This window comes from Melozone crissalis, unplaced genomic scaffold (genome assembly GCF_028551555.1).
Source record: "Melozone crissalis strain CALT ecotype California unplaced genomic scaffold, PUWL_Pcris_2 ptg000013l_1, whole genome shotgun sequence".
NCBI classification, from domain to species: Eukaryota; Metazoa; Chordata; class Aves; order Passeriformes; family Passerellidae; genus Melozone; species Melozone crissalis.
Genome location: NW_026535791.1, coordinates 13,811,653 through 13,834,263, shown reverse-complemented (window position 1 = coordinate 13,834,263; position 22,611 = coordinate 13,811,653). Strand labels below are relative to the sequence as shown.

At 36.8% G+C, this 22,611-nt stretch overlaps 1 protein-coding gene across 7 annotated transcripts in view; it reads left to right on the top strand.

The window, feature by feature from the left end:
* Nucleotides 1–22,611, top strand: part of LRCH1 (leucine rich repeats and calponin homology domain containing 1) — a 120,522-nt gene that overhangs the window by 68,117 nt on the left and 29,794 nt on the right. For 6 of the 7 annotated variants that reach the window (XR_008482854.1, XR_008482852.1, XR_008482851.1 and 3 more), the window contains exons 8-15: nucleotides 3,751–3,856; nucleotides 4,979–5,091; nucleotides 11,760–11,827; nucleotides 12,886–12,972; nucleotides 15,825–15,861; nucleotides 16,564–16,677; nucleotides 17,999–18,046; nucleotides 19,246–19,318. Coding sequence is in view for 3 of the 7 variants with exons in the window: in XM_054271988.1 (XP_054127963.1) it covers nucleotides 3,751–3,856; nucleotides 4,979–5,091; nucleotides 11,760–11,827; nucleotides 12,886–12,972; nucleotides 15,825–15,861; nucleotides 16,564–16,677; nucleotides 17,999–18,046; nucleotides 19,246–19,318 (646 nt within the window). In the remaining 4 variants the exon portion in view is untranslated. The remainder of the gene's footprint in view (nucleotides 1–3,750; nucleotides 3,857–4,978; nucleotides 5,092–11,759; nucleotides 11,828–12,885; nucleotides 12,973–15,824; nucleotides 15,862–16,563; nucleotides 16,678–17,998; nucleotides 18,047–19,245; nucleotides 19,319–22,611) is intronic. The other variant, XR_008482853.1, reaches the window with a different exon arrangement.

Genomic DNA, 22,611 nt, shown 5'->3' with positions numbered 1-22,611 from the left:
TTTTCCTGAACTTTGCTGTCTGTCTGAGCAAAGAGAATGGGTAGCTTTGTGGGACTAGTGTTGTCCTAAGCTGTTAGAACTGATTCACAGAGGTTTTTTTCTGAGACATTCTTTAGCTGAATAGGGCACTAAACCTGTGTGGAGTTGAACTGAATAGATAATGATAAATAAGTAAATAATTAGTAGTATAAATCAGTGATGATTGTCTTTCTGAAATATACAGTAATGGGATTTGTGGTCTGACTTAATGGGAAAGGCCTCACATTAAAAGGGTGACCTTCTTGCTACTTAAAATATTTTACACTGATTCTTTAGTGGTTTTGTCCTCCTTTGAGGAAAAGGGATTTTGTTTCTTTTGGAACAAATGTATGAAGAATCAAGCTTAGGTACTGAATTTATAGTTACTCAAAAGCAAATTGAACATGAATCCACTTACTCACTGATTGGTCTTTTAAATACAATAGTACTTTAAAAAACCCCATGTGAATGTCCAAGTATTTTGGCAAGTTTCATGGTAGGTGGAAATGAAGTAGAATTGTTATGAATTCTAGCCAAATCTCTAATGGTTTGCCTCTAGCTGTAAGAATATTCACTCTGTTCAGAGGCATTTACAAACCATTTTGCCAGTCTTACTCTTCCTGAAGCAGAGTTGGCTTGTTAATGAAACTTTTATCCCAGAATTTCCTCTTTAGCTATAAATATCACCTTTAGAAAATAGATCATGCTACCTGTAATCAAAAGATAGCAATCAAAATACTGCAAAAAATATTTTTAAGTCTACCAACAATGAACCAATGCATTTTTAATAGCACAAAACTTTTAAATATAAGAACAATTTACTCATTCTATCACCACCATACTGCTGCTCTGCTTTTGAGGAGAAATAGACGCTGAAATCAGTAATCCCAAATGCATTTGTTAGTAAATTTACCGTGCACTTTCCTTCTGATGTGACCTTTAATACCTGTGTAACACATGGGAATCGTGCAAAAAATACTAGCATGATGCAAATACAGGCTCACGTGTTGTTAATTACAGTCAGAAAGTTACATACCAAACTTTGGATAAACATTAAATGATCAGTCATAATCATTAAAACATTATTCTGGAGGGTTTTTTACGAATATAAACTACTGTTCAGTGCGGAGGGTAGTGGCTATTCAGTTTCTCTTCTTTTGCAGAAAATACATTGTCATTTTTCATGTTTAACTTAATAACATAAATTAATCACTTGTTTGAACACTAATGTAGTTTTTAGGAAGCTTGCTAGTTGACTTTGGATGAATACACAGAAGAGAGAATACTTGATGAAATGAACTGTTTTATATATCTCTCTTGGACTTCGTAGGGTCGCTACAGCATCAGTTTCCCAGCTGTAGCCATCCTGGGCACTTCAAGTGAAACGTATCTTGTAGCGTTGCTGTAAAATTGATCATTGCAACTTGAAGGCAAATTCTGCCTTAAGGCAGTCTACCGTTTGCCTCACCTTTTAGGAAAAATACAGCATTTTGATTATTTTTCTCCCTTCATTTGGCCTTATTTTTCCTTTTGTTAAAATTCATTAGAATGAAATTAGAATGGCGTCTGTGCTTTATTACATGTATGAATAATGCATTACTACCAGCAGGAATGTATGTGAAGACTCTTTCAAAGTGCATCATCTCAATTCTGTCTTAGAATAATGTTAGATATTTTTTATTCAGATTTGTCTATTGTCTTCTCTTGCTGTCTCAATAAAAAATAAAACTGTAGAAGAAGGAACTTGGAAACAGTATTTCACCTGTGAAGGAGTGATACTTTTGTATTATCCAAGGCTGCTTTGGATAGTTTTTGTTTCATAGTACAGTGGTGGAAAATAAGTTGCAGAATTCTGTCGGTCCTGAAAGGAATTTGTTTCCAAATTGAATGGTCAGTTCCTTTTTTTATGCCAACACTCCAAAATATTTTCCTCCAAGTGTGTGTTATGCTGGTAAGAAAAAATATTGTACTTGTTTTGGATCCAGAACTTCTAATAAAGTGTGTAAGAACATTTTAGTGTACTATTTTCAAAATTAACACAGCATCAACTTTGATCAAGAATAATCAAATTTAGTACTTAAAATGTCATATGAGATACATCCTGAAAGAGAAGGAACTTCGCTGTAACCTTGGTTGTCTGAATGAATTTATATTGTACCTATCTTATTTCTATTTTTTTAAAGTTGTTGGATTGTCATTGCTTCAGATCTAAAAGGCTTTTGTGCTTAGATTACTTGGAGCGTCATTTATTTTCTGTTGGAGCTTCATTTTAAAATATCACTAATTTTAAAATTTAAAATTTATTTTTAAAAAAGCTTTATGAAGTCCCCGAACACCCTTTTTTCCTCCTTAAGCTGAAGAGTACAGCCAGTGAATTGATAGAGTTAATAGCATGTCGTTTATTCATCAGAAAGAACATTCATCATTGTCCATGTTTACGTGTTTTGGGTCCAATGTGTACTTGGAAAATAGGAATAACCACGTGTATCTTTGAGTTTTTAGGAGCAAGGTGGATTTGCTTCATCCTTTATCACAAACTTTAGCTTCAGGAGTTAGAAAAAATACTTTCTACATAGATTATGAACATCTAAAAGTAGCAGGAATGGCAAACTTCTACTAGAAGCTAGTGAGAATTAAATAACTGATTATATGTAACACATTTCATTACAGATCTTTTTTGTTACAGTCTGAACTGATAAAATGGGGAATATAATTTCCTTAAAATATATATCTTTTAAGGATATGGAGCAGAGTGCTATTTGTATTATGTAAGTTATAATTACAGAATACATGTGTGGAAAATGTATGCACAGAGCAGCAAGTTACAGAAACACAGGGCATTTAAAGAATGAGCAATACTCATGGACTTTCTGGAAAATACATTTGCAAAGTTCTGAGACTGTTGTGGTGGTAAGTTCTCTGTCTCTGAGGAGCAAGAATAAAAACTTGGCCTCTCCTGCAGACTGTGGTTTTGCTCTAGCTCACCTCAGGAGAGGATGTGAGCAGGTTCCACTTGAGCAGGTCACTGCTGCCCCGGCAGAGAAACAGAGCCATAGTGGCTTAGAGCAGAATTGTGTCTGTGCTTCCCTGTGCAGCTGCTATCTGTAAAATCTTAGACAGGATAAGTTTGTTAGATACAAGTCAGTGTTTTAGTGTACCAGCCAATAGAGCTGAAAAAATGGGTGAGCTTTTAGGTCAGAAAAAGCTAGTGTACTTGAGAGTCTATGCTTTTTTTTCCCCAGCTCTGTCAGTTAACATAATTGAAGATGGTGCCTTCCTTGATGTTGATCTTGCTTGCTGTAGGCATTCAGTTCAGAAGCTGCATGGTAAAGCAGGGAAGAAGAGTCATGGAAAGAAAGGAAAAAAAGGGCTGTGATATGAGGCTCAGTGTTTCTGCAGATTTTCGTGGCTGCAAGGAGGCCCTTGTAGTTTTCAGCTGCTCCAGGGAACCACAGAGAGCAGCACAGTGCAGTGGTGTCAGTGCAAGGAGAGGACTAGTGCCATGAGTAAGACAGGAAAGGAGGACATGTGAATTATTCTACTTGGCAAACCTAATGTGAGGATATATTCAGCGTGACTATAACTTCTTACAACAGGATGTGGTCATGTTAGGTGCTCTAGTATCCTGTTCCATCTTAATTTGCAGCTCTTTGGTGAGCAATCTTGTTAACATGTACATTTTTATCATTCTTGGTTTGAGCTTGGACTAGTGTTTCTCTTGCTTTTTCCTAGCCATCTGATGAAGATACTATCAGCTTTAATGTTCCAATGTCGGACATTGTGGAAGAAGATCATATTATAAAGGATGATTCAGGTCACCATGCTAACTCAAGAAAAGGTTGGAATGTAGAAAACATGGAAGTTAAATACAGGGAAATTCTGTTGTTGATTCCATGCCTGCCTACTTACCCAGAAGGCTTTGAGCATGCAAATACAGTTGTGTAAAAATGAAAAAACGTATGTTACTTAGAAAATCTTTACTATACTGAGTTGAGTCTGTCTAGTAATTTTCAACAACAGTTCCAAAAAACTCGCTGCACGTTGTCTGAAGAATTAATAAGATCTGATTCTGACTGGGGGGAAAAAAGTTAAAGTTGGTTTGAGCCGTACTATCCTTCAGCTAATATCAGTGTTCAGTAATTTAGCAAAGTGCAATAATGGAGTCTATTTCTATAGCTGGACTTAGTGTATATATAAAGCTTTTTTAGTCAGTCAGTATCACTTCTGGAAACAAGTAAATTTATTTGTATTCTGTGAGAGATCTAATTTTATCCAATTTTTTTAAAGTAACTTGTGTTTTTCTAAATTACACTACATACTGATAGATAAACAGTGGTTCTCCAAGTTCTGCACATACTAATGATATATGGCAGGATGAAGTCAGCAAGCTGCATAGGGAAACCACATGAATAGGAGATGGCATACCCTCATTGTTACCCACTTTAATGAAGTTCCATGGAGAACTCATCAGAATTTGGTAAAATATGAAGAGCGTTAATAGGATTTTATCCTACAGTGTTTATTAGCAAACTGGAGAGGGTAAATCACAGCTTCATATCCTTGGAAATAGTATACATAGGGAAAAGATTGGGACAGGCTCTAACTAATTTTGCTGGGTGTTTGGTTTGTCACAGCATGGTAACTCTGAAATTGCATTCAATTGCAAGTCACTGCCTAAGACATCTGAATTTCTTAAAACACTGCACAGCTGTCCAGCTGTGTTGTTGTATTGCTACTGGCAAGACAGACTTGGTGTAGTTCAAAACTGGCTCCTTCAATGCCTGCTTTGGTGCTTCTGATATACAACTGTATATGCCCAGGAAATGGATTTATTACAAGTTAGAAATTGGCATCACTGTTTACAATGACAGGATCTTAACCTGTTTGAAATTTTTAATGTGAATTTAAACTTCATTTTTGAAATCGTTCTTCTAATTTTTTTTTTCATTGCTGTTCCTAGTGGAATTCCATCAAGGATCTGCTCACACGTTTGTCAATGATAAGTCACGAGAAACAGGAAACCAGTTTGATGAACAGGATACTCTTACTACTGAATTTATGAGCTACATTAAGGCAAGTTTATCACAATGTTAAGTGGAGAAAATATTTCTGCTACTTTGGTAAGTGCAGAGTAAACAGGAACGATAAACAGCAGGTATTTTAATGAATAAGAGATGCAGATGATAGTAATTGTTCTAAAAATACAGAAAGCAAAAATAGGCAGGTAAGTTTAAAATTATTACAATTGATCTAGGACAATTTACCCAGAACTTTTTTAGGATAGGTGAGTATTGAAGTGAAGGGGAGAACGACCATCCTGGTAATGCATCGAACTCCAACTTTATTGATCAATCAATCACCTTAAATAACAGTGCTAACGAACGCCATGAATATTCTGTAATCCAATGTCATGATAGGCTAACAGAGAAACTTCTAACCACTCCCTTTGTTTTAGAATACCTACAATTGTTTATTAAAAACAGAAACCAAAACAGAAACCAGAAACTAAAACAGAAACTAGTGTTCCCAAAACCTCTACATCTGTTCTCAGGATAACAGGCCTTCCCAAGGACGGTGTTCTGCTTGCCATGGGAAGACAAGCTGAGAACTTTATTGTTTATAGAATGATGCCTGAGAGAGTCTAATTGTTTACACTAATCAGAAGGCTGAGAGCTGTTAGAAACTGCTTTTACTTTTACCTCTTACTTTTCTCTCAATTGTATGTCTCATGGCCTTTCTCTTTAAGCCATTCTTGAAAAACTCTCCAACATTTCCCCTGTTTTTTCTTTGAGAGAAAAGAGGTTAGTTTGCCAGGTTCTCCTGTTCACTATCAGGGGCAAAGAAAAGAGAAGGGAACTCATCCACTGTGCTTGGCAACACTTTAAACTTCAGAGTAGCTTCGTATGGGCCTCGTAACAAACTCCAAAAGTGCAGACCCCGCTCTGCCAGGGCTCAGCTGCACCAAAGGCCTGAGGATAAACAGGACACTCAGTGTCAGAAATGTGATCCTGTGGAGAAGGATCAGAACCAGTGCTCAGAGGTGGAATAATGATAACTTGCTTAAATAACAAGATCCACCCTGCACTTGGGCTGGTATTCCATTCCAGGCTCTATCTCCACAAATTAGAAATATTCCTGTGGGTAATTTCCTAGGTGTCATAATAGTAGAGCCTTTACACTGGTTATAAAGCTGTTTGGACACTATTTCCAGGTTTAGAGATGAATCCAGAGTAGCCCATGTCTGTTTATGCTGACTCATCCTTTGGAAATTAGAGTAATCAAAGCTGAACTGCAATTATTTAATGCTTGATTGGGATCTCTTCTTATAGGGCCTACAACAGAATGTTGTGTTAAAGGCACCAGTTTTCTACACCTTATTGAGGCTATATATGATGTACTTTGAGCTTTAACCCCTTTTCAAAATACACTGTACCTCCCACTGATAATAAGCTAAGATTTTTGCTCATGAGATTTATAAAGGTCTGAAGATGAAGCAGTGTTTAGCCTTGTCTAATTCCGTAGTGCCTGCTCCCAATTATGTTCCCAGATGTGCCTATAATTACAGGTGTGGCACCATAAATGAAAAAGTAACAACTGATCACAACCCCCACAACACAGTGCAACCCAAGCAGCACAATTTGGGCTGTGACATTCAAGACAGTCCTCTTTTGCCAGTCCTCGTATATGTAAAGATGATAATAATGTCAATCAGTTCTCTGGTCGTTCGGCAACGGCGTGTTAAGGCCTTATCAGGCATTGCACAACAGGTGGTAATTGGACTAAGAAAAGAAAGCTGTTAACTGTTTTCATTCATGCAACCTGGAGAGACGTAAACAAGCCTGAAAATGATTCTTTCTGTCCTTGAAGTTATCACATCCACCTTTTTTCATGGGTCTCTCAGAAAGGTTCAAAGTCAGTTTTCAGTCTGTAATCCTTTAGTCATTTGGCTCAAATGGCATCAACTGGGAGATTCTCAGTCCTTTGTTAATTTGGAGTGGTGAAAAGATAGTATGCATTTAAGGCACTTAAAATATTTAACTTAACAGACTTATTTGCAAATCATGTAAAATCACTTAAATCTAATTCAAACTTAACAGAATCTAACTTAACTTACTTAATAATACTTAACAAAATTTAATTTTCTTTAAATCCCACACAACTCAAACCTATATATAATTTAAACTTAAAAGACCTCGAACCCAACCGAAAACAAGCTCAACAAACTTAACCTTAACATTTAATGGCACTTAATTGATAACCCAACTTAAACTACTTAATAACAGATAAAACTTACTATAGAAATAATATATGGCATTCACTATAACTCACTCACGGGCCCGACTCCAAAACACTCAACCAAAACAACCTTTCTCACGTCTTTGCTGCAGCATTTATACCAAAAAACACACTCACAACATCTCACTCATACAATCAATCCAACACATCTTAACATTTTTAAACTTTTCAAAACACAGCTTTAAAGTCTAATGTTCCACCGGCCCAGCCATCCGGGCTTCTGATGTTCAAAGTCTCTGGTAATACAGATGTTTCCAAGACAGCATAACCAATGCCGAGCCAAATCGGCCTTTACGCTGATTTCTGCTTTACAGTCTGTGCTGGGGAGAACAAAAGATCTTTACTAACTTAGGTGAAAAACATCCTGACAGCAATAGTCCTTGGTGTCGCTTGTTTAGTTTCACTAATCTTTTAATTGCAATAGGAATCTTTTCTTTTGTTGACAAGAGTCACAGTTATTACGGCTGTTAGATCTTAAACTGTAGCTTTTGCCGGCTACGGGGCAGAGGGAGAAACGCTCCCGCTCGAAAAAGCACTCTGAAGTCGGAATCCGCTGAGGAGTGTGCAGGACGAAAACTATCAATGCACAGCATGATTGCTCCTCCATCACCTGCTCTCTGATGTCCAGTCACTGTTCCCAAGCAGCAACTAGCCGCCCGTGGACATCTGGCCCCCAGTTCACACATGAGGGCGATGCGGCTCCGGTCGCTCCCCCCGCGGCGCTCTTTGTTCACTTCCGGCGCGGCGCGGCTTGGTTTCTGCGGCGGCGGCTCCGCTCTCGGGGCGGCGCGGCTCGGCTCCTGCGGCGGCGGCTTCTTCGGTGCTTGGCATTCCCGGCGCAAGCGGCCCGTGCCTTCGCAGCATTTCGTGCGGCCCTCTTTATTTGATGTTGCAAACGCAGCGGACGTTTGAAGAGGTGCAAAAGCGGCTAACACCTGACTCTGAGAGGACCTTGCCTGTTCTTGCAAGCCTATTCCTATCTGTTTTATTGCGTCTACTACGAGAGCCTGTTGTCTGGTTGGTATAAGAGCCATCCCCTTTAATGCTTCCTCTACAGTCCAATCCGCACCTAAAGCATTAAGTATGTTTCTAGTAGCAGAATTACAATTTTGAAGGACACACTGCCTGAGTTGGACCTCGCGCAAATATTCTGGCACGCCTGCTCTCTTAATTGCAGCCGCAGCTCTACCAACAAAAGCATCAAATGTCTCATCTTTGCCTTGCTTAATTCCCATATACACTGGTATCCCTCCTGGTTCCTTTACCTTATCTATCGCGAGTCTGACTAACCGCATTGCCTCCCGGCACTTTTCTGGACCTATTAAAGCTTGTGCATCAGTACGAAGAAAAGGCCCCAGCCCCATAAGCTCATTTATAGTGATACCATGCAAGGGGTCACCCGACTGTCTTTGAACTACCACACACTCACTGACAAGTATCCGCCAATGATCATTAAACAGCAATTGTTGATGGTGGGTAAAGATTAATTTAACTATCCCACGACAATCATTAACAAGAAGGATACTGGTGTCAAAAATATAATCGAGCATTTGCTTAGCTGGTTCACTCTTAAAGCCAAACTGACTAACAGTAGCTCGCAACTGAGATAACAGCTTCCAGTCAAGAGCGCTAATTGTGGCTTGAAAACCTCCTCCAGGCTGGGGGTTAAAGACAACCGGACAAGCCAATTCTCGAGCCGAACTTATCAGCTCTTGATCTCCCTTGTCAATTGCATCTTTGGCCAAGGCAGCCCACGCGTCCCGTCTTTCCCTCGCAATCGCCGCCGCCAAGCCGATTTCCGACCCAGGGACCGGCTGATCGCTTATCGGGAACGGAGTACACGTATCTGGCCCCAGCTGCTGAGACGCAGCAGGTACGGGAGAGTCAGAGGTGCTCTGTGTAGCCTGCGGCAAAGCAGACAACAGGGCACCCCGCGGAGCTTGGCTCGTTAGGGGGGGCTGCGCGGCGGGCAGCGAGGCGGACTGCGCCTGGCTCATAGTGTGACTCATAGCCTGGCTTTCCGAGGGAGGCGGTGAAGCAGGTAATAAAACTGTCCGCGTCGCGGGACCAAGAGGAATTCCCGCGTTCTTATCAAATTCCCTATCTTGATCGTAATGTTTGTTACGATCGTGGGCAGCAGTGGCTTGATAAGCAGCCCTTTTTTCAGCTTGAATTTGCAAAAGCTCAGTGTTAACGACCCGCCATAATTTACCCCACTTCTTAGCAGTTTTATCATCATCTAACGTAGCCTGCCACAATAAATCACCAAATTTACGCCACTCCAACAATCTGTGAACTGTATGAGGATTTATAAAGATCCCCTTTTCTAGGCCATACGCTAAAAGGCCTGGTAACTCTTTCTGTAAATCTATTCCCTTAATTTGCCGTTTTTGCAAAAGGGTAATAAAAAGTTCATATGCGGCTTGCCTTTCCATACCTATGTGCGCACGTTGCAGCTCTTCAAATCAAGGTCGCGGCCGCATGTCTCGGACGAGCCTATCTGTATAGTCGCTCGCAGCGCGGCGCGGGCCGGCGGGTTACCCTCCGCTTTGTCCTCCGCGCTTCTTCGCCGTTCCGGCTGCAGTTTCGATCTTACGGAACCCGAACCTGTCTTCACTTCGCGTGGCGTTCGCTTCCCCGTGGTGTTCGCTATCACGTCGGGGTCACCATATATTGAAGTGAAGGGGAGAACGACCATCCTGGTAATGCATCGAACTCCAACTTTATTGATCAATCAATCACCTTAAATAACAGTGCTAACGAACGCCATGAATATTCTGTAATCCAATGTCATGATAGGCTAACAGAGAAACTTCTAACCACTCCCTTTGTTTTAGAATACCTACAATTGTTTATTAAAAACAGAAACCAAAACAGAAACCAGAAACTAAAACAGAAACTAGTGTTCCCAAAACCTCTACATCTGTTCTCAGGATAACAGGCCTTCCCAAGGACGGTGTTCTGCTTGCCATGGGAAGACAAGCTGAGAACTTTATTGTTTATAGAATGATGCCTGAGAGAGTCTAATTGTTTACACTAATCAGAAGGCTGAGAGCTGTTAGAAACTGCTTTTACTTTTACCTCTTACTTTTCTCTCAATTGTATGTCTCATGGCCTTTCTCTTTAAGCCATTCTTGAAAAACTCTCCAACAGGTGAGAGTTATCCTTTAACTATGTTTAAGGCTTTAAGGAAAATGGCAGGTTTTTTCTGTGCTATTTGCTTTATATTTTGAATTGAGTGATTTATTGTGTTAGTTTCATTGCTGAAATGAGAGATGACTTTGTCCTAGCTGTGGTGGCTAAAGTTTTGAAATAATGTTATGGTATTAAAATACATTTTCTCAATTTTAGAAGCATTATAGTAGCATTTGAGAGATCCTTAAAGACAAATTATATCAAATCACCTTCTAGAATCAGTGCTGCATTTTTGTTGTATTATGGTATGTACCCTTGTTGCAGGAAAACATCATGGTCTTTGTTCCTGTAAGGTGAAGAAAGATGAAAAAGAATGACTTTATTCATTCTGCTAGGGATTGTCACTAGGAAATGAGCCATCATTGGAGAGTGTTAGAGAAGCTGGTACAGTCTTCAGTGTCACATACAGCAGAATTGGGCAGAATTTATTGGTACAGGGTGATGCAACTGATGTGCCAAACACATGGCACAAAGGAGGATAAGCCTCTGTTTTCTGCTGGTTTTTCTCTAGAAATACAAATACATATTCATTCAGAGAGCTTCTGTCTTTACTGGCAGCTGAACTACTTCAGTGCTCCTGACTGAGATGAAGGAGCTGCTAAATACCAAGTGGAAGCATAAAAAAGATTCAGGTTTTCAAATAAGTAGCACTTCATGTTTATAGGTGTGGGTGATCTAATTTGGCTACATTGAACCCAAAATAACTGGCTGACTGATAGGAATTCCTGGATGCAACTTTTGTTCCAATTTGTTCTCTTTAAAAAAGAAATGATTCATGGCTGTCAAAACTGTAAAATATGAATCCTGTTAATAATTATGCATGAAGTATGTAATTGCCACTGTTTGCATGTTTGGAATTTCCTTGCTTTGAAAACAAATCTGGCTGCAGTAGGAGAGCGAGGAGAAGGAGAGTTGGGATCGTGCTTAACTGAAGCATTGTTTCTATGTGCCAGAAAGTCACAAATGGAATCTGGGACATAGAACAAAGAATTATTATGCTGCTTGACTTTCTTTTCACAGTTAAGAGAGACTAAGGGCTGTTGACCTCAATAAAATCTTCTGAATAGAAGATCTTGTAATCAGTATCTTAGAAGGGGGTAGAGTAAGGAATAGAGCAGAAGTGTTGGATTGCTTCAACCAGACAGCCTAAAATGTTACATAAATTAGGTCAGTGCTAAGTCAGAAAGCAAATTTATCTGCCTACTTAATTGCCAAGTTCAGGTCTCATTATCACTTTTGTCTGCTTACAGAGCAGAGCAGCAGAGTGTGATGAATTACTGAGAATAGAAGAGGACACGCAATGGCAAGCAGACGAAATGTGAGTATATTTTATGTATCTATTAATTATTAGCTATGTCTTTTAATTAGTTTGACCAGGACTGGTATGACTTTGCTGTTTAATAATTCTGCAGATTTGGAGGCAAGACAATAGCAACTTTGCATTTTGTGTGTGCTCAGTATTTTACATTTTATTGGTAAATAGAGTGGATGTTATATTACAGCTAATTAATTTGTATTCCCCAATAACTTTTTATCTATGTAGAATGCAGTCCTTTTTAATATGTACTTATTTTGTTTATTAAAGGCATTGCTGAAAAAAGATAATCAAAACTTGCAAGATCTAAATTTAATGTACATTTAAAAAATCAATTTAATTAGAAAACATATCTTATTCTTTTTCTTACTTGTCATAATTTTAACCTTGAAGCAATCATTAGTTTATAGATATTAATTCCAGAGTAGAACAAATAAGCATCAGTTGCTAAGTGCATAAGGAAAGGAAATTCAACATGACTGTACTGTGAAGTTGTCACTCATCAGAACAGTGTAGTCCTACATAGTATTAAAAAAAGACCCAAACCTGAAGGGAGGAAAGAATGAATATTTTCTGAAAGAGCCTTACTGGCAGAACTAATGGGAGGTTATATTTCTAATCCCCAAAAAGAACTATAAATGTTGAAAAGCAAAAGAAAGCAGGCTGGCCTATATTAAAACTCATTGTATTTACTATTTGTGCTGAAACAATACATGGGATGAGTGCCTTTAAGAGCACTCATAAATAAATGCTAAATGGTAAATAAATGCTCAACTTTAAGAAGTCATTCTGTTTAATTCAATGCTAAAAGTTTTAGCTTCATCGCATTTATTTATATATGTATTAGGCTGGGAGGCTTTGTTAAGGACAAAGTGTTGGAAAATTTTTTTCAGAAGGAGCTCTTTCCTTAAATACAGCACATCCCAGTGTGCAGAGAGGCTGTTTTTCTCCCTGTAGTATTTGCATGCCAGTTGGAAGGTAGACATCTCACATTGAAATTCAGACTACCCTTGATAATTGCTGTTGTACCTTTTTTTGAATGTTTTTGTTTTCTGTTATAGAATAAATTTATCAGAAGAACAAACTATTGATATAGCAATGATAGAACAACTAAGAGAAGCTGTAGATTTATTACAGGATTCCAACAGGTATGCTTACAGTAGCTGATATATAGTAGTATAATAATATAATGTAATATATTTTATTTTTTTTATGAATTACATTAGAGTTTTCTTTTAACTGACAACTGAAAGCTCTCTGGAGTTAGCAAGTGCTTTATTAGCATACCAGTGTGTGCAAGGTAGTTAAGAAGGAAACTCAAATTCTCTCTCGAGTATCTAGACAAGATTCCCAGTAAATTAAGAAGGGACCAAAGAAACCAGAGGCGAGGACACCCCTTAACCATTCATCTCATGCACACTACTGTGATTATCTGAAGTTTTGTCTAGGATTGTCACATTTCTTTTAGGGACTATAAATTTTCCTCTTACTCATGCTTGGTATATATTGTTGGAATGAGAAGAGCTTCTGGCTCATCTTCATGCCAATTCAATGAAGCACCTAAAGGAGGTGCCTGAATTAGTGGTGGAGTTTCTTTAGTTTTCTGAAATCCAAAGGAGGAAGAGGCAAAGAAAGTTATTTATGTTTCTCTTGACTACAAAAGACAAGCTTTTATAATTTTGATGCCCATTTTAAGTGGCCAAAGTCACGTAGAATGGCTCTGGAACTGTGGCTAAACAAAAGAATAAGCATTTAGAAGAAAGCAAATGATTGCCCTACTGGAGAAGTATGACAATAGTGGTACCTGTAGTTCTGTCTGTCTGGATGCTTGCTATTGCTTTTCTTAGTGTAATCACCTTCAGAAATTAAGTTCATTTCAAAACTCATTTTAATTCTTACTTCTATGAAGTAGCTGGTTTGCAGCTTCCTTTATCTGAAGATTGGAAAACCTCCTTGTCGCTTCAGCCTTAAGTATGCTTGGTTCTCTTTCCTCCCTTGATAGCTACTTGCTTTTGTGACTACACTGTTCTTCACTTTAAATGCCTGTTTTGAACTGCTTTTTCACCTAGTAGACTTTTGTACTTTTAGGACAGAAGTTGATTCCTGATAGTATTTCTAAAGAGACAATTAACTGGTTTATTTTGCATCATGTAAAGAATACTTGAGTGTTTGAATCATACACTAAATACTTGAATCAAAAATATTTTTGCTTAAGAAAATAAAAAATTAGGAAATAAACATTTAGGAATTTTCTTTAGCTTCCTAGTACCATTTTTTCTGCATCTCAGATGAGGCTTATTACTTTCTCATAAGAGTCTTGCAGTTAAAAAAGGAAAGCGTTTGTTTTGGAAAAAACACCAGCAGAAATATTTCAATTGTTAGCCTGATAAATTTAGTAATTTTGGGGTTTTTTTGTTCAGACATTGCCTTAATATTTCCTACATATTTAGTACTTCTGTTAAATTAAGAAGGTCAATAAAATACAGAAAATCTGGTTTTTGTTTACACACAGATATGCTTTCATTAGTAATACTACAGTAAATTTCAAAAATTTACTTTGAGGTGCCGAATCATGTCATGTATTTCTGTATTTCTCTACTCTTGTTTTTACAGCATGTTGGGGGGGTTTGTGGCTGCACTTTCTTTTTCTAACCTTAAAATGTGAGCATTTATATTTAATTTTCTGAGTGCCTTATAGGCTTTTGAATGTACACCTCCTGTGTATTAGCATCCAGTCCTAAGCAGCAAGATACCTTTGAGTACCCAATACTTGTCAAATGATGCCATAGACCTTCAGTCCTCTGAGCCATGGGTTCCTCATAATTTTTTTAAAATAATTCTTGGATTTTATGGCATTTCGTATTTTTCTCATACTCAAGAAGTTTTATGTCTAGAAAGGAATGTAAATGCTTTTGTTGCTCCATATTTTTAAGATGTACAAAATTTGTATTTGCTTTTAACTTAAATTTAGAGCATGTCAGCAACTGTAACTTCTTCCAGTTTCCTTTGTGCATCCATATAACTCTGGTGGCCTGGTCAAGGTAACCTGGTTGAAATAACTAATTCTATGCAGGACCATCCTTATCTCACACTGAAGGCCCTTTTGGAGAAAACACTGTAGGGGCTGGAGCAATTGGTGATTCTGGTGTGCTTAATGTGCACTGACTGGAATTCTTTCAAGCTGTTTTTGCTAGTGGGTGCAGTTATTAAACTGGTTAAATGCTTGTCCAGTTACTGTTCTGCAGGACACTGTTTCCAATGTTCTGCAGAATTTAAAATCTGCATACCCTATTACACATAGACAGCATTTTGTTTCTGGGAAGAGACTTCAAATCCAACCTTTTTCAGTATTTTTGATGTTTGCATTGTATTTCTATATTTGCCTTCCTATATTTCCTGCTTGCTTTCATTTTCTGTTTCACTGCTTTGTTTTCAGCCACTGTAAATTAAGTGGAAATATCTGGGCAGGGCTGTGGCTTCCATTTGAATTCTGAATGCTAGAGATTGGATACAGAAATCTGTAGGCTTCTAGATAACAACATGGGTTTTGGTAATAAACAGGTCCTTTTGTTTTGATACAAACCATTGCTCAGGGTGGTACTTTGCAAGTGAAACCATGAATGATGCTTCAGACTGAACTGAAGCATCAGGAGGCATTTCCAGAAGCTCTTAAGAGATGACACTGAACAGGTTAAAATGATAACTATAAAAGTATTTCTTGTATATATTTCTTTGTAATTAAATATTGAACATAATGGTTGCCAAAGTTATAGTCCAGTACAATGAATTTATTTCAAACCTTGCAGATTAAGCATGGGTATTTCAGAGATCAGTGCTGTGAATCTGTATCCTATAGAACCAGCAACAGTTTTAGAATTTCATGAGTCTACAGTAAAGTGTGTTTATATACCTTCTTTAGAAAAAAAAAAAATTTGTTAGATGCATCATGTTCAAGTTGCTACACAATGAATTACATATTTGCCTTTGTCTTTATACGTAGTGGTCAAATACAGATGGACATGTCTTCTCTTGGTCAGGTATGTTAAATGAGTGTATAATTACAAAATATTCTGGGGGGGGGAAAGACAGAAAATGAGCCCACAATTTCAATTTCAATTGGTAATCTGCCAAGTAGGGAAGGTATAAAGTAAGTAGGCTGAAGGGCAAAGCTAATTTATGGAATTGTTGTGAGGTTTGTTTATTTTTGTCTGTGTGTGTGTGTGTCTCTATATGTGAAGGTTTTCTGTGTTTATCTGTTGCTTTTTCATTTTAGTTTCCCCACTCTGTCTCCCTGTATGTCAGTTCAGCTATGCATCTTCAGCTACCATTAGATCCCCCCTCCCACCAAATCTCCACCTTTTGGTGTAGGAAAACCGTAGTATATTCATTAAGAATAACCCCAAAATAATTTGTAAAATAAAAATTAGTGGTTTTCCAGACTACTGTCACTATAGTTGCAGAGAGTATAGTTAAAGTAAGGGGTTTGAGTTTTACAGTGTGATATATGTTGCTTATTATTTGTTCTATATCCTGTCTGGTGAAATGATGTTTATTATGAAGTAGTTGGTTTAGATTTACCTTATCCACCTGTTAGTGCTGGAACTGCTCTTACATAGTATCTACTTGCTTTTCTGTCTGCTTTTCATCACACTATTTGTAATAAATACTTCAAGGTAATGCTATGCCAAAAAAAAAATCTATTTCCAGTAGTACAGACAGAAGAGTTATTTCTCTTACAGAGAGAAAATGCTGAAGAGGAACTGGAATTCCAGAGGAGGAGGGAGTTGATTATGGAGAAAGCAAAGCCTGAAGCAAGACCTTGTGAACAGGGTGAAAAATGGTCATTGAGCCAGGTATGGAAGTGTCCAGATGCAATAAATGTGGAAACATTTGGAATGGATCATTGCATTCTCTCAATTTGTATGTGGGGATAATGGGTTTAGGCCCAGTGTGGGGATTGGGCTTTTTTTTGCCTTAGCATGAATCTCAAGGTTTGACTGTAAATGGAAAGTTGATTAAGACCTATCCCTTTGGAAAGAACTTATATAACAATTATATCCAATAAAAGCATAGTAGTTGCAGGGGTTGCATTCCCCTGAAAATAATGTCATCTCAAAGTTTGATCTTCAGGAAAATGGAGTACCTGACTCCTTTTCTCCCCTTACCCCAAATACTCTTTTGTAGTTATGTAAGTTTCTAAGTTTATGTTAACAGCAGTTTTTTTGTTATTGTATTTAATATTGCAAAAAGACTGTATATTGGTTGAGATGATAGTTTTTAAAGTTTCAAAAATATTTGAAGATTTGTACATTGTAATGATTCAGAAATGTAAAGCTACAAAAAAGCCTTAAATAAGGAGATTGTGAGAAGAAAATTACAGAAGATGCTGTCTATATTGGCAGTACCTTAATATTGTCTGTTCTATCCAGAAATAGGTGGTGGTTTTTTTTTTTAATATATCTTGATGCTTTTCAAATATTTGTATGTATAATCATAATATCAAATACTACTGTGATAAAGCTCTGTGATTGTTGGGACCTAATGTTCCAAGTGCTCTCTTGTGTTTCCATGTTTTGTCAATTAAAAAAAAATTGATACTAGGGAAGTTGTTTTGGATTGAATTATAATTTACTTTTACTTATGCCAGTTGTCTTTCTGCTGAGTTACGACCACTGCTGAATTAATAATTTTGTTTCATATTTATCAATGTGGTGTACATGTTTCCTATGTAACTATAACAGAAGTGGTAACAAAAGGTATGTTATGTTGTAATTATAAATGTAATTGTTTACAGAATATCTCTCTTCAAATCTGTATTTGAAATAATCTGTATTTGCAAATGAAACCTTCGTGATAGTTCAATTAAAATTGGCATTTTAAGCAACAAACATTAAAATCTTTAAAAAGTACTTATAATCTCTTAGTATTGAAGCAAAAAATTTATGACAAATCTGTGTGAATTGTTTCCACATGCTTTTAAGAAAAGTTCTTCAGCTGGCAATAGAAGCATTTATGATTCATGCAAATTACTTATTTCAGTGAAAAAAATAATAAAGTATTAATGTATATCTGACTATAATTAGTAAAATTTCCCATTGCAGTGTATCACTAATATAGGTTCTGAAATGTTTTTTGTCTTTTCTTCTTTTTTTTTTTTGCTTTCCAAATATGCAGAATGATCTAATTGTTTGGAACACAAGTGGGCAAACCTCTCACAATGAGGTAAATGTCATTTGTTTGTTTCTTGTATGTTTTATATTAATGTTTCATAGACTAAATAAAATACAGCTGAATTCCACAGAACATATGGCTGAGATTTGCATCAGAAATGAATATGTGGTTTGCTTGGCATGTGGTTTAATCTTGTCATCTCAAAGATTTTCTAGAGTATAAAAATATGCTTTCTGATAATTTTGTTTCAGAGTTATGCAGTTTAGTAGAAAACATTTAATTTTTTTTACATTTTCTCCATTCAGACACAATTTTTAATTTTTCTTTTTTTAATTCTCCCTTGTTCAACAAGATTTTCTGTTGATTTCAGTGCAGTTTCTTTTTTGCACAGTTGTGTCCTGTCCTTGATTAGTTATCAGAGAGGAATCTAATTTTATTGATCCTGTAGCTTTCTAGTGTAACTCTCGTTGGAAGATCAAAAAGGTAAAAACCACATGTAGCTCCTTATGGAGATTATTTACCTTCTTTCTTTTTTTTTTTTGGTGCAGAAATAAGCCTTCTGTCTCTGTATTGCATTGGGCATAGGCATATTGCAAATTTGTGAGCACCCAGCCACCATCCACCAGTCTTGGTGATGGGAATTCTGTAGTTCCCAGCTCCCAGTGGAATCACTTTTTAAGTAGGATTCCCATTATGGGGTTTGGTCGCAGGACTCTTTCTGTGTTGCCATTGGTGGTATGATGCTGCCCCATTCTTCCTGCTGCAGCTCTTAACTGAGTTCAGGGTCAGGGGAGATCCTACTCTGAGGCATAAGCTTAATTTCCTCTTTTCTGTTTTTAGTGCAGAAATTCAGTGTTACCATGCAGAGTAGTAATTAATTCTGTGAAAGAAACAAATGTGTCTAAGGAAAAAACATGCCTTTGCTTTGGTTTTTTAAATGTACTCTGCCACAAAATGTATGTTTGATGGAACCAAGTGATGACATGGGAGAAAACTGATAAATAATTGAGCTTATTTATAACTAGGGGGAATATCTTGCTGTCTTTTGTCAGAATCTAGTCTTTTCTACCAGAGAAATAGGGTGCAATAAAAAAGGGAGATTATCATAGGTTTGGGACTATATTGTGATCAGATTATGGGAATAGTTATAGCATGCAGTAGTGTTAATTTTTGCATTTTGCATGGTCAGATATGCTGTGATATTTTCTGGGTGTTATTCTAACTTTGATGTATGTTCTGGAATTACACAGAATAAGGATAAAAGTCCGACAAGGTCTCCTACTACAAACACCACAATCCCTTTTGGCCTGAAGCCACGATCAGGTAATGTGGGAAACTGTTTTGTGTGTACTGGTTTGGGGTTTTTTACATCACTGTTATAATTAGATATCTCTTTTTCTCCCACTTAAGAAGTAAGCAATGTAACATTTTCCATACGGTTAGGAGAAGCTTAGAAGATTTTGAGGTTCTCTAGTTTTGAATAAAGATTGAATTTGTAAGAAGTATTTATTTGGCACGTTATATATGGATCAATTTTCATCCATTACTAGTAAATTGGGTGTTCTATAAAATTATATGTGTATTAAAAATGTGTTTGGATATAACTACACATATTTTATATACATATACGTATTTATCATCTGTGCTGACATACTAATTGAAATAAGATTTTTTGCTTGATTGGCATCTGATGATACAATTTAGATTTTGTTCAATAATATGTGTGAATAATTAGGCTATTTTGGAAAACATTTGTGTTGCTCTGAAAATTTTTCACTGCATTGAGTCTGTCAGTAGTTAGGCTTGAGTAAAGATCAAGCATTATGGTAAGATTACATCTTTACTTCAGCCAGCAACTGAGTTCAGTGAATTTGCAGTGCACGGTATCTACATAACCACCACTCTTTTAACAAGCAGCAGTTTGTTTGAAAACAAACAAACTAAACCTAAAACCAAGTAACAACAAAAAAACCTCCCAAACTTAGAGATGAATTTGAGGACTTGGTAACAGCTTCCCTTAAAAAGTGGATTAGCTACATGATTTAATTCCGTTTTTGTCTTCTCTGTGTGGAGGTAGTCAATATTAAGTCATGCCATATCGCCTCTAATGAGTGGCTGTAGGTTTTCAATGTGTTTCAGCATACTGAGACTGTAGTTCTGGTTTCTCTCATCCACCACAAATGCTTTTAATCAAGTGATGGTAAAGCCCTACAAGCTTGTAGTTTCCATAGCAAAATACTTGGTAATAATGGCAGCAGTTTGTGAAACTGCTGGTGGAACATCACAAAAAGGTTTATGAAATTGTACCCATAGATTTAGTTGGTTTTTGTTGTTTGGTTTATTTTTTTTTAAGTATTAGAAAGCTGTTTTTGTGAAGGAATATACTTTAAGTTTCTCATGTAGTTGTGATATATAGTTAGACAGATCTGTTCAACTGCATTTCTTTGGTTGTTAGAATGTTAAACTTGGTCTGTCTTGTTTCTGATCATTTAGAAATGTTGATATTTCTACATAAATTTAAAATACAGATTAAATGATGAGCAAATGGGTTCTTTCAGGATGTGTTGAAAATAAAACATTGAGTAATATTGCATAGTCCAGTGGCAATATTGCAATATCACTATGAGGAGAAAAAAAGCAAAGGAGCCTGGGCCATGTTGTTGCTTTCACAGGATGTGGGCTGTGCTCTGATCCCACAGTGAAATCTGCTGGGGATTGGAAGTTGCTTTGTGGAAGAATATGCAAGACTGTGACTTCTTGTTCACGTGCACTTTTGAATCTTGGCATACTGTGCCTGAGTTTCTTATACTTCATGACTAGAATAGGTCCAGGTGAAATAGCCTAGTGATTATTTTTTTGAGAGAATTTCTAGAAAGACTGGATTGCACTGCTTGCAACAAAATCTCCAAGTCACCTGATTCAAGACCAGATGTTCACAAGTCCTACACTTCATCCTTTTTTATATATTGCAGCTCTGTGTAGCCTCGTTGAATACCAAAGTCAGTTGGTTAGAACATGCTGATTTTCTGCACTGTACAAATTGAAGTTCATGCATTCTAAAATCTTTGAGCATGCCAGTACCGGGGTATCTTTTGGTCACATTATGGTTGCATTAAACTTGATAATGTGAATTTATTTTTTTTTCCATATGAGGAACCCATTACTGCACAGTTTCTCACCTGATCATGTCTAGCTTCAGTCATCTTACCTTAAATTTATACCCTGTAAGATAGGGGTATTTGGCAATAGTAAAACTTTATGTCCAGTTTCAGATAAAAATACAGTATATTAGCTATGTAGCACCATGTAGCAAAATGAAACCTTGCACAGGCATAGTAAAGCTTCATATTGTTTCATCTTCTGCTGTTTTACTAACACATAAGAAATACTTAGAGGTAGAAGTAGTACATGTCAGAGAATACTGGCATGTTTGTGAAGCCTGCATGTTTTTCCTTCTGAAGCTGGTTTGCTTGGCAGGTCTGTAGTTTCTTCATTGTATTTCCTTTAAAACTTTGTACAACTTTTGTGCATTTGAACCATTCTACCACTGGCTGGAGTTTGTACTTGTTAATTGTACACTGCTTTATTGTCATAGAGCTGAGCTAGTGAAGAGGTCCAGCATTTCTGTGACCCAGGAAAGTTTTTCAGCTTAGTTTGTAGTATATTTTAATAGTTTTTTTTATTTCAGTTCTTAATGGCCTTCAGGGAAATGTTAAAACTTACTGGAAATGTAAGCTCTAATGAAGTTAAATAGTCCTAATGAGTTCTAACTGTTTAATTTTGTTAGAGCTTTCATATGAATTAATTGACTCTATAAATCTCTTAAATCCAAGTGCAACATTAAAAGGACATTGAAGTGCTCTAACTAAAATGTGTCCACCATGCTCTGTGGAAAAAATAGTGGCAAATTTTCAATGAAAATATATGCAACTGTATTTTTTCTGAAATTGGAGAGTTTATTTTCACTGTGTTTATTTTCATCTATTTAAAATGAATGTTGCTTTCTATTTGAATTTCCATCTTCCTCATCATTTCATAATGGTTTATGTCTCTTGGAAAGGTGAAAGTAAACTGTCCTAGACTTGTGGTATAGATTCCAGTTTTTTGAAGTACACACACAAATATAAGTGCTTCCAGAGGATAAACCACAGTGGCTTAAACTTCTGTGTTAGTACATACTGATATGTGTTGAGGACTAAAGGTCCTTTTATACTTTCATTTTTAAGCTAGGCAAAACATCAGGAAAATTCATATCTGATGGCTGACAGAAAGAACCCAAAGTACCCAAAGAAAATATTTTGAAAGGTAATGAATGTGCTTACATTTCTTGAAAGATTTTTTCCAAGGGTCAGAAGTTTACATTGCATGTAAAATTTAAAAATTTTTCAGATTATTTCCTTCTGTATTTTAAATATTTGCAGAGAGTATGGACTTTTCAAATTCATATTATTTTTGAAAACCTTGAAAAAATTCCATTGAACAGAAGCAATTTTGTTAGAGCTGTAGTTCTCCTCTTGGGAAGTGCATTAGCTCTCTGAAAAGGAATCACTCAAAATAGCAAATAAATTTAAATTCTCCCTTCTTCATCCATGAATTAATTAAAATGTTCAAAGTGG